We start from the raw sequence: 12,252 nt of genomic DNA, 5'->3' as shown, positions 1-12,252 counted from the left end.
GGGTTTATAAATGCTACGTTTAGGTTTACTATTAAACATGAATAGCACCGAGGATGTGGAAATAGATTTGAGCACGTATATATACAACGGCACATTTCTAGGAGTCGGTCACAAAGCCAAGTTAAAAAAATATACTTTAGAAACGAATAACAACTCAAACAATAACACAATCCTCTTACTGGTTTTTTTTTTTTTACAATATTACAAGTTAAACTATTAAATCTTAAATAACAATAAGTTAATATATTATGTTTTATTTTTAGTGAAAATAAATTTGGCAACTTTTAAGAAAAAGGTAAAATTTTTTTTATCAAATAGGTTATAGGCAACTCATCAGTATTTATTATGATAATATTAGAACAGTAAACAAAGACTAGATTTAGGAACCCTACAAAAATGTTTGTTGATTTTATGAATTTTGTTATTTTCTGGAATAGATAACAATAATAATTATAAATTATTAAATCAAAATACCACAGTGGTTGCAAAGTGATGGTTGTAAATAAATAAATAAAGAGATGTGCAACTTTATAATTTTTTTGTATTCTTTTTTTATATACAATGGGAGAAATAGTTAAATAATTTGATTAATAATAATAAAAATTATTAGGAATATAAATATAAGCTTCTATGTAGCAATATAGATTAAATGTAAGTTTTGAGGTTTAGTTTTAAAACCATCACACATCTCTAAATTTAAATAATACAATCACAAATTACAATTAAATATCATTAATATTATGAAAAAAAAATTTTTAATAAGATAATAAAATATTCTTGCTGAACGAATACATTAATAATAATACATTGTATTGATAAAGAAGATCAAAATTGAAAATTTTTTAAGAATATATCACAGTATAAACAATAAATTTGTTAAATCATAAATCATCAACACGTGTTTTCTTAACACCACATGTATTTATGATGTATAATTATTTATTACTGATTGAAATAGTATGCAAGTTGCAGATTTTAAAAATTAATAAGTTGGGGAAAAAAATTAAAATTATACTTTGTCAAACTTTATAAGCATTAAAAATTAGAGCACACGTATTGATGTTTGATTGAAGCTTTTTGGTAGATGAAATCCATTAGGTATTTAAATTAACAAAAGTTAAAGACAAAAAAAAAAAAGAGAAGTCCAAACATTATGTGACTTTAGTTAAAAGGCTGACAAATTCAGTGTAATGCTCATTGTAAAGCTCTACTGGACGGCATGATTACACTGCAATAGTCGAACGATAGATGGATCACTTTTGGCACCTTCAATAAACTCCTCCAATGATAGACGGCCATCATTGTTTTTGTCCATCTGCCTAAATATCTTATCTGTCCTCTTTTCTGGCGTCGATTCATCCTCAGGCATCTTCATTACAGTGCCTACCATCTTATAAATGGCCTGTATATTATAAACGACATAATAAATAAATATAATTCTTATATTTTAATAATTATTATTTATTTTCTACTATTTGAAATATCAAAAACTTACTGTAACAATTTCTAACATCTCTTGTCTTGAAATGAACCCATTGCCATCTAGGTCATACATGCTGAAGGCCCACTTCAATTTCTGTTCCAACTTTCCACGCGATGTGACTGACAGAGCACAAAGGAATTCCCTGAAATCTATTGTTCCATCACTGTTGGCATCAAATGTTCTAAATACATGTTCTGCAAACTATTTTAAACAATTAAATGAGATTTTTTTTATTCTTATAAGTTATAACTAATTTACTTTGGATGCGTCACCATAGGGAAAGAAATTTCCATAAATTTTCTTAAACTCTTCAACGCTTAAATGACCACCTGGACAATCCTTTAAAAAACCTTTATACCATTCTTGTATCTCCGCATCTGTAAACGATTAAATTCAGAGGCCACCACTTTGATAAGCATTTATAAAAAATTGGATTTTACCAGAAAACTCTGTATTTTGTCTTAGGTCTTCCAAGACCTCAGGCTTTAACTTGCTGTTTTGTTTTCCCATTTTTTTATCTTATTATAAGATGTATAGTCGAGTATCATTAAGCTTTCATTCTCATAATCTGTTAAGTTATAATTCAGTTTATTACTACATAAGTAACCAATAACTTATAAGAAAGTTCAGGTTTGTCGACAGTGTTATCAACAACATAATAAAGAATAGGTATATGTTAATCGTATTGGATGGTTTTCTTAAAGGTAAGTAAAGAAAAACACGTATTTTGAGACATCAGAATGAAATAAATTTTAGTTTTTGATTCATCTGTTAACCATACACAGCGCTCAGAGCAGAAAAGAAACGTAACATTTCCTAACCTTAAGAACTAATTGTCTAAGCTATTTAAATTTAAACTTAATCTATGTATAACAAATAAAAATAAAAATTGTTGTCACATTAAATATTTTTTACAATATGTGCAAACAAATGTACGTATTATATAAAATAAGATAATGAAAATAATTTGGTCTGTTTGATGTAATAGTTGGACATTATTGTTACCTATTATAAATGTATAACTATGACTTGTTAGTTCTATATGTAGGTATGTATATAAATATGAATATATGGATTATGTTATATTTTAATATACATTCATATACATTACACACATTCAGAAAATATAGTTTATCGGATTTTAAAATTACTATTAAGGACAACACTTGACACAGATTTTTTACACTATATGTATATTATAACATCTATAATTAGAATAATATTAATAATAATAATAATAATAATAATATTAATAATAATAGATTATACAAATTGGTGTATAGAAAAATTCTCGATTAATAATTAACCCTAAGTTTTTTAAAATTTGTATAAACTTTTCTAGATTATTAATAATGTACGCGTGTACATAGTGAACAAGAATAAAATATATTGTTGTGACATATATGTATAGAATAAAATATAAGAAATGGCTACAAAAATATTACATGTACTCAAATCATCTATATAATTTTTCAATGAATATGTTTCGTTGACAGAAGAGTAATATTATTTATAAGATATGTTGAGATGGAAAAAAATAAAAAATAATAATGCTCGAATTATTCAAGTTTTATACACTCAAAAAGTTTAACCAAGTCAAGCATTATCGTAAATATTAAGTGAATATCCTTTTTCGTGAAAAAAAGCGTTTCACATTTACAATTGCGTATTTTAAAAGTAATTAAATTGAATATAACATGAAAATTTATGGTTTAATATTTGGCCGTACACTATAATAACATACACATCACATATTACATATGCATGATTTAAATGAAGTAACAGGTATAGAAATGATAACAATAATAATAATAATATGTTTAATTAAATAATAATTATAAATATAAAAAGTAAACGTATATCATAATTTGGTAACAGACACTTTGGTTGCGATTTATTGCTAATGGAATCCAACAATATATGTGCACCATCGACGAAAAAATAGATAAGAAATTAAGTTATAAATTAATGTGATTAGATAATATAAATATTATAATATTGGTCCAAGAGAATATATCTTAAAATTACAAGCGGCTTAATGAACTAGCCAAAGGTAATCAATAATAATAAAATACGATTTCGTCGCATGATTATTATATTTGTGCAGGATTTTTGATTTTTGAACATTAAGTTCCCGACAGTTTTAATACACGAATGGTCCACTCGATGACACGATTTTTGAACCCGACATTATTTGGAAACCCCAACATAAGCCAAGTTTTTTCCTTTTTGTTTTATATATTTGTATGTGTGTGTGTGTGCGTGTGTTTTCTTACAGCCAATTACTTTAATAGCATTATTATTGGAGTAAAATTATGAAAATGACCCCAAAAATGATTCAAATGGTTGAATTTATTTTTACGAAGTTTTCAAATCCGGTGAACGTAATCGATTTTTGTAATATATTTTTTTTCATTTTTGAGCTTAACTTTGCACTGATTGAAACCTGTTTAAAATAAAAACGCAGGTTAACAGAGTTCAATTGAGTCTCTGTAGTAATTATAGTAATAATAAAAAAGAAAGAAACAATTATAAATGGGAATGTGCAGAAAATTATTTACACAAATAAGTCACCAGGTGAAGTGGAAGCTAACTTGAGTTTCGGGAAATCGTTACTCTGAAAAAGGCCTTGGAGTTTGCCGATGTGTTTATACTACCATGCAATGCAAATCGACTCAAGAAGAAAGGGGGTGGACACTCCACGAGATGTAAAACGTGTACTACCTGGCAACCTGCGCTTTAAAATCATAGTATCATAGATAAATTACCCTATCAGAGAAAATGTAACCATAAGAAAACAATTCGTTTTTTTTAAATTTTTTGTTTTTTTTTTTTTTTGGATTCAATTATTATTTTTTTTAGAAAAAACGGGTTGACTTGTTTTGTTTTTTTATTTTTGGCACCAACAAAGGCGTACCCTACGGGGCAAGAGAAAAAGATATACAAAAAAATGCGGCGAAATATATAATATTGGGCTTTCACGCCAACTGAGGCAGTGGTTATGGTGCAAGCATCTTGGAGAGCTCTTCATCTTGTAGACAGCCTTTAAGGAATTCGTCCTGGGTCAGTTGTCCGTCGTTATTCTCATCCATTTTGGCGAATATATTTTTAGCACGATCTTCTGCTGAGTCAGCCGGACGATTAGATGAACATGCACCCAACATATCGTAGATGGCCTACAAATATACAACATAAAAGTCAGTCTCAATAACTATTTACTTCCAGGTTTAACCATGCTGTAAATAGGAATAATATTTTATATTTCATTTTTTGGGTTGAATGATTTGTTATAACTAATTTTTATAAATAGATTTTTAATACATTTTAATCGAAATATTTTTAAAAAAGTCGTTGCATAATGTTTAAACGTGTGAGTTATATAAATAAATGTTTTTGCAGTAAGTAAATATTAGGTAAACTGATTCATTTGTTTTGTAACGTATCGATAGACGTTTATACCTGAACTATTTTTGTCATCTCTTGAATATCAATGACTCCGTTGCCATCAACGTCATACATTCTGAATGCCCATTTTAGTTTTTCCTCCGGTGTACCGGACGATGTGACATCTATGGCTAATAGAAACTCCTGTAATCGATATATAAATGAACGATTTTTAATGGTGCCTGTTTGGTGCGTGAGGGTAAGGTTGGTTTGTGGATTCGAGTGACCTCATGAATAATAAAAAGTTGATATTTCATTGAACGATTGGAAGGGTTCGGGTGAAGTTCATATGATGACCTTTAATGGTTGGGCGATACACATGGGAAAATTCAATAAAATCATTCAGGAAATGGTTCTTTTTTAAATGAATTTTGATGTATTAATATAAAATAACATTATATAGGCATTAAATATTTTTTTAAATATTATTGAGTAACTCACTTTGAAGTCTATGTAACCATTTTTATCCATATCAAATGTTCGAAATACATGATCGCAGAATTCTTCGGCATTACCGCTTGGAAAGAACATTTTGTACATGTCTACAAATTTGGCTGGTGTTAAACGGCCATTTGGACAATCTTGCTAAAAATTTAGTTATAAAATATGAAAATAATTTCACATAATAGCTTATATTTATTTGAATATTATATGAGATAGAATCATTATTATAATACCACCTGAACAGTGTAATTTTAGGATTTTATAATTAATATTTAGTAACACTACAGAATTTACATAAACCGATTTGATTTACTAGTAAATTTTTAACTGATAAATACAGTAATATTAAATTATAATCACTCCTTCGGGGTTTATATATAAATTATACACGTTGAAAAGGTCATTGTTATATTTTGCTTGATTCAAAAAGGGTTGAATATTATGTGAAGTGTTGTGGAACCTCAGCTCATATTTTAAAATATAAAATATAGTCTAAAACTAATGGTTCATAACATGGATTTTGTGCCATACCTAATAACAAATTATTAGCTATTTCAAAACAATTTAAATAATTTTTGAAATACATCTAATAAGTATTTGAATACTGTATTGAAATATTTTTGGTTTTCAAATACTTTAAAAATACTTTTTTATTCGTTTAACCATCTAATAATCAATATATTTTTTTTGCATTTTTAATTTTTTTCCAAAAATAATATTTTAGAACGTTTTTAAGAATTTAAAATAAGATTTTATCAAATAAATAAATAATAAAATAGCTAACCCTGGTAAGAATCTGAAATTCTTGAACCTATTATCAAGTATATATATATTTATATATAAATATTTTAAAATGTTTAAATGAGGTTAAGTATTTATATATTATATTATATATATTGTGTAATTAAAGTATACAAATTTAAATATCAGATTAATTGAATCACAAAAAAATATTCGTTAATATTTTGAATATTTTTGAAAAATATTCTTAATAATGTTCATACGGCAGATATATTTTTATCCAAGTAATTAATAATTATTAATTAATTAATAATTAGGTTTATGGAATGGTTTATATCAAGCGAACAGTAATTTTTTTTTAGATATTAATACTATTAACTTTTTTCAAAGATATTTTTTTAGTAAAATTTTTAAAAGAAATTAAATTCTAATACTTTATATTGATCGTATTTGTTTCAATCATATATTTATTGACGAAACCATTAATCATTTTTGATTTATCGAATAAATAAAATACAAATTACAATATATATATATAATATAAACATATTTTTCTACGAATAGAAGTCAGACGAGTGTTAAACGTAACTTTCCATAAATATATAACAATACAGTACACACACATTTTGTATTAAAGATTGAACGAGTGATAAAAGCACGAGCACTAAATTGTTTTACGACGAAAATTCTAGTTGTATAATAATGAACGTTTTTCGGGTACATAAGGACTATAGTATAATATAATTATATAATATAATGTCTATATTATAAATACATGATAGAAACAGTCGAAATGAATATGGAGAGTAGTAAAGGTAAATAAATAGAAGTTTGCCAGATCCTTTGGGACTAAACTGACTACGCAATTGGACGAGTATGCCAAAACCATAACGACAGCAGTGTTGTCTTAAGGACTGCGGAGAAAGAGAATATAAAAAGAGAGCAAGAGATGTACGGGTATATACTGCAGACTTCTTACCCCACACGGAGAACTCAATTAATCATTCTCCAGGTTAATGTCATTAATCTTACGAAACAAAATTCAGAAAAGGTTAATACCTCCACCCGTTTTGCATTTCTTACCGGTAGACCGAACTCCATTGCCGTACATTTTTGAGGGTGAAGTTAGAACCAACGACAAGGTAAATTATTCGTATGATAAGTTTTTTTTTTATATACATTGTAATATAACGATAACATAAAACATCTTGTTTTATATACATATCATTCATCGCTCGCTATATAGACGAGAATAGAATACGCATAAAAGAAGAGTAAAAATAATTATCAGTGCATTAATATATCACATCTGCTAAAATTCAAAATCGCTAATAAAATTGTTTTAAAATTTGGCGGTAATCAAACGCATGAACCAGATTTTTTTTTGAAAATTGTTTAAGTTATAAAAAACTTTTTAATGTTTTTACATTAGTAGGTATTTTAAAGCTCTAAATGTTAGTTACGATTATTTGTAAATCGGAAATCCTATTAAATAGAACATGAATATTTTGAAAATTGTATTTACGTTAATATTATTATTATTTTTTTTTTTTTTGAACTAAAATTTTAAATTCGACATAATTTAAATTTTTTCGTATCATACAATATAAAAATTATATATATTTCGTATAATTTCCTATGTTTAATTTGAATTCAATTATAATTATATAACATTGAAGTTGTAAAAACAAATTGTTCTAAAGAAACTTAAGAGGTAAAAACATTTCATTAGATTTCGCACGAAGGTTTACTTTTTTAAGGTTTACTCATTATGTAGAAGTTTTTTTTATCAATTATAAAGGTACATTCCTTAACGCTTAAAGGGTGACTTAAGTATAATAAAAGTTTTTTAAAAAGTAAATTTTAATTTCTAAGTATAAAATTTGAAATGTTAAGAATTATTTGAATGGTTTTTTTGTTGTCAATTATGAAATACTTTAATATCAAGTTGACTTATTATGTGTTTGGTTGTTGGATCATTTGTAGAGCGGATTAAAGGTTATTTCACATAGAGTGTAAACGATTTGTCAAATACAAAAATGATGGTTCTTTTGAGATTAAAATGACATCTGGTGTTTGTCCCTCGAGGATAGTTTTTAAAATCTTTATACTTTTTACTCAGAGTTGTTAATAATACAAGTCAGGATTTTTTTTAAATATTTCTTTTTTTTTATCTTAAGATATATCATAATTATTTATATCATATTGAATAAAAAATTTCATAAATACATTATATTATAACATAATATATTACAACACATTAGATATTAAAAACCTACTTTTATGGTGTAACGAGAATCCTATTAATTTTCAATACACAATTTTTGCATATAATATCGAGCTAGTTAATAAATTTAAAGATTTAGGTGTAATAAAATTTGTATTGTAATCGTTGTTCTCATAGTGAAAAAACTCAGTAATGTTATTTTAGATACAACTTAACTTAATAATAAATAATACATAATTGAAAACATAAAAATCTGTCTAAAGTAAAATTATATTTTTATTTTGTATTATTCATCATTAAATTATAAACTTTATACAAAAAAATCTGTCTTACACGGACTCTTGTTAACACGGAATCCTGCTCTATGCGGAAATTTATTATGGTCCTTGGCAGATTTCTATAATTCAACAGAGATTAAAATCTTGATAAAACGGAATCTGTCTAACATAAAACGAAAAGCTTTTTTTGGTTCGTAAATTATATACTTTTAAAAAAACGGAAAAACATATTATAAAATGAAAAAAAAAATATTTTCAATACCCACATTTGTTTTGTTATTAAACAATTATTAAAGTCAGTAATATTAATGTGTCGGTAGAAAATTATATTTTATCTTGAATCTATATCTTCAATGCTCATTATTGTCATACCGCATAGTCGTAGTTTTCCTGTTTTTCGTTTCGTCTTACTTGTTCTCACAATGTCTTCAAAGATTTGTTTATGTTTAAATAAAAAAATAAAAGTTATAGAAGAAAGTTGTTAATTGTTAAAGAAAAAACTGGACAAAACTTTACACAAATTTTGAAATTTTTAATTGTATTTTAATCTGTTTACTTTATTTTATCATATTATTGTTTAATTAATACCTACTAAATATTATGTTTTTCAAATGTTGGAATAGAAATTTATCATTATTTTAAAATATCTAATTAATACATATCATGTAATTATTTACTAAAAATTAAAATTAATTGTAGCCTATGATATTTATTAATTTTCAACATTTTAATCTTTATTATTGGCCGGAAAATGTTATAACCTTAAATCTTAATCATGCAGAATATTGTAACTTTATTGTATGGAATTTTTCCTTTTTATTCAGTTACATGGAAACCTACTAAAACGAACATTTTTATCAGTCCCATACAATTCCGCATAGGACAGGTTTAACTGTACATATAATAACAATAGTTTTCCTATAATGTTTTAAACCTTGAAATACATAAGTATAAAGTAAAAATAATAACTATAAATAGTTAAAGAGAGATAAAACAATAAAAATTTCTTATGGTTCATATTTAATTTACAATACCTTGCTAAGTTTCTTAATTCGACGGTAATAAAAAAAAAATATGACACGAAATAAGGATATCTCATAGCTAATAGAGAAAACTTTTTAACATGTACTAAAAAAACATAATATTTTTAGAATGACTGATATTATTATGAGTACAATAAATTAATGTATTATATTATGCGCAAAATTGTTTTATTAACGCTAATTGTATTCTCTTAAAGGCGATTATTATATAAAAAAAAAAAAAAAATATAATAGATGTTGAATGAATAATTATAAAGATTATAATATAGGTATCAGTTATGTATTATTATTAATTATCATACTTGAATGCATATCTAATTGATACTTAATATTTTAAATTAAAATAATATATTAACATAATTTTGTTAGTCCGTATAAGAATATATAATTAGATAAGGTAGAAATAACTACATATACGTAAATATTATTTACTAAAATGATTTTTATTCTTACTCGATAAATTATTTTATTATTGAAACATTTCATAAATAAAAAGGTCTGTATATAAATCAAAATAGATAAATAATAATAAATAAGAATAATTTCAATAAAATTATGTATAGGTAATTAACAGAAATTGAATTAATATTTAATTACGCGATTGAAATAACCACGAATTGTAAACTGAGGACAATTTATTGTAATATATTGTTCACGTTTTAAGCCGCTTAGACCAGAAATATGTTTCAAAATGATTAATATAAAGGTTTATCTGCATTATGTATGGCATACGTTTAAATCCGATTTATTGGTCCTTTAAGTCGGTCGATTGTGTAAAAGCGACCACTGATCAGTGTTAAAGTTTCAAAGTTAAATAATTTGGAGGGGTAGTTTAAGTATTATACCAATCTAGAGGCATAAATGTTCTTAAGATACAGCTATAAGTTACAAGTTTACAACCCATATTAACAATATATATATATAATATTACATTCATATAAATATTTTATACTCGATTATTTTTTTATTGCAAAAATGTGTAATTCTATAGCCAGATTTCTACTATTTAAACAGTGTTGTAAATTGGTTGGTAACGTATTACCAGCATTTTGTTGACCAATACAGTATTCAATATTCATTCAAAATAAACGAAAAACGACTCAACTCGGTGTAGTGAAAACAAAGCTTAAAAATAATTTATTTGTTGAATATTGTTTGAATGTGTGCTAAACGGGATTGCAATAATTCTACCTACTACCTATTATTATCAGTTATCATTATACACCAACATTTGAGAAATGCTTCAAAATAAAAATTAATGAATGCATATTTTTTTTAAACTTAACATATTATAAAATTATGTAAGTGATTTATTTATAGTAAAGTAATATAAATACATTATTAAATTCCCATAAAAATAAAAATTTATCAAAAGAATATTATAAATTAGATTTTAATATAAATGTGTAATGTATCTAAGCTACTGACCTACTTCTAAAGTTATTAAAGAAAACATATTACATTTAAGTATGGTTATGTACAGTAGTAAGTGCTTGAATTAAATTAAAAATGTATTGACTTTTCGTTGTTTTTGAATTTAAAAAAAAAATACATACAATAAAAAAAGGTAACAAATCTTTTCTTTTTTATACATATTTTAACCATAAAATAACACGTTTTAAGGAAGTAAAACATCAAATTTTAAATTTATATTCTAAATAAACATAAATCATGTGTATGGTATAAGTTATAAGTTGTTTCAAAGTTTGAAATTATAAAATTTCTTAATAAAAACTAAAATTTTAAATAAAATACAATGTACACGAGAAAGTTTATTTTTTAATGAACATGAAAAAATCTTTAAATATGCAATAAGAAACTTATAAAACTTTATCTTATTAAAACGAATTATTGATATCATTTTAATTCAAGTCTCTATTACTTCTTATTATAGGATAAATAAAGTACTTAAACAGTTTATTATTTGGAAGTACAAAATTAATTATGCCATATTTTAAAGTAAAAATATTATTTAAATCATTTGTTTTAAGATAAATCATTGATAAAATAAGCAAATGATTAATTATATTATTTTACTAACATATGAATATGTAATTAATATTTAAGTTTGAAATTGTAGACGTTATTCATCAAGTTTTCGAGTTTACCTTTTAAAAATTGAGATTACAAGTTTTGTAAATAGGGGTATGATAAAATTAAAAAAAAAATGAGAGTTAAACTGATAACATTTAATTACGGATAAGCTTACAGTTTTATAATCCAGGATTAAAGTTAATAGGATTATAGAAACACGATGAAAACTAACACTTTAACCCTATTCAGTCAACATTTTATCAACTCCAAACTTTATTATACTATTATTATTATATTACTTTACATACTAATATACTATTATATCATGTATATTGTATTTATTCATTAATGGTTTATTTTATAAGAAATTGTCGGCCATAAAATAGTTTTCTTCCATTAAATTTAATAAATTTATGTATAACCATCTTGGATTAGGGTTTTTATTTGCCTTCTAACAATTCTAAGAATTTATTAAGCATAAGCACGATAAATTTAAAATTGTTTAGTACACTATCTAAAAATCGAAATCAAAAAAATTAACGTACCTATTATTGACAA

General features: G+C 24.7%; 2 protein-coding genes across 4 annotated transcripts in view; both read right to left on the bottom strand.

Annotated features, from left to right (window-relative positions):
* Nucleotides 1-879: 879 nt before the first annotated feature.
* Nucleotides 880-12,252, bottom strand: part of LOC112591792 (neurocalcin homolog) — an 84,142-nt gene continuing 72,769 nt past the window's right edge. For both annotated transcript variants that reach the window (XM_025335719.1, XM_025335718.1), the window contains exons 2-5: nt 1,924-2,051; nt 1,742-1,860; nt 1,496-1,684; nt 880-1,402 (exon numbers count right to left, since the gene is read on the bottom strand). In XM_025335719.1, the coding sequence (XP_025191504.1) occupies nt 1,208-1,402; nt 1,496-1,684; nt 1,742-1,860; nt 1,924-1,993 (573 nt within the window). In that variant the 5' untranslated portion in view covers nt 1,994-2,051 and the 3' untranslated portion in view covers nt 880-1,207. The remainder of the gene's footprint in view (nt 1,403-1,495; nt 1,685-1,741; nt 1,861-1,923; nt 2,052-12,252) is intronic.
* LOC112591791 (neuronal calcium sensor 2) overlaps nt 3,002-12,252 on the bottom strand; it is an 82,020-nt gene continuing 72,769 nt past the window's right edge. For both annotated transcript variants that reach the window (XM_025335716.1, XM_025335717.1), the window contains 3 exons: nt 5,369-5,512; nt 4,943-5,071; nt 3,002-4,659 (listed from right to left, as the gene is read on the bottom strand). In XM_025335716.1, the coding sequence (XP_025191501.1) occupies nt 4,483-4,659; nt 4,943-5,071; nt 5,369-5,512 (450 nt within the window). In that variant the 3' untranslated portion in view covers nt 3,002-4,482. The remainder of the gene's footprint in view (nt 4,660-4,942; nt 5,072-5,368; nt 5,513-12,252) is intronic.

This window comes from Melanaphis sacchari, unplaced genomic scaffold (genome assembly GCF_002803265.2).
Source record: "Melanaphis sacchari strain LSU unplaced genomic scaffold, SCAv2.0 Contig1439_pilon_pilon, whole genome shotgun sequence".
Classification (NCBI taxonomy): Eukaryota; Metazoa; Arthropoda; class Insecta; order Hemiptera; family Aphididae; genus Melanaphis; species Melanaphis sacchari.
Note: the sequence above shows the minus strand (reverse complement) of the source record. Positions and strands in the feature narration are given on the sequence as shown.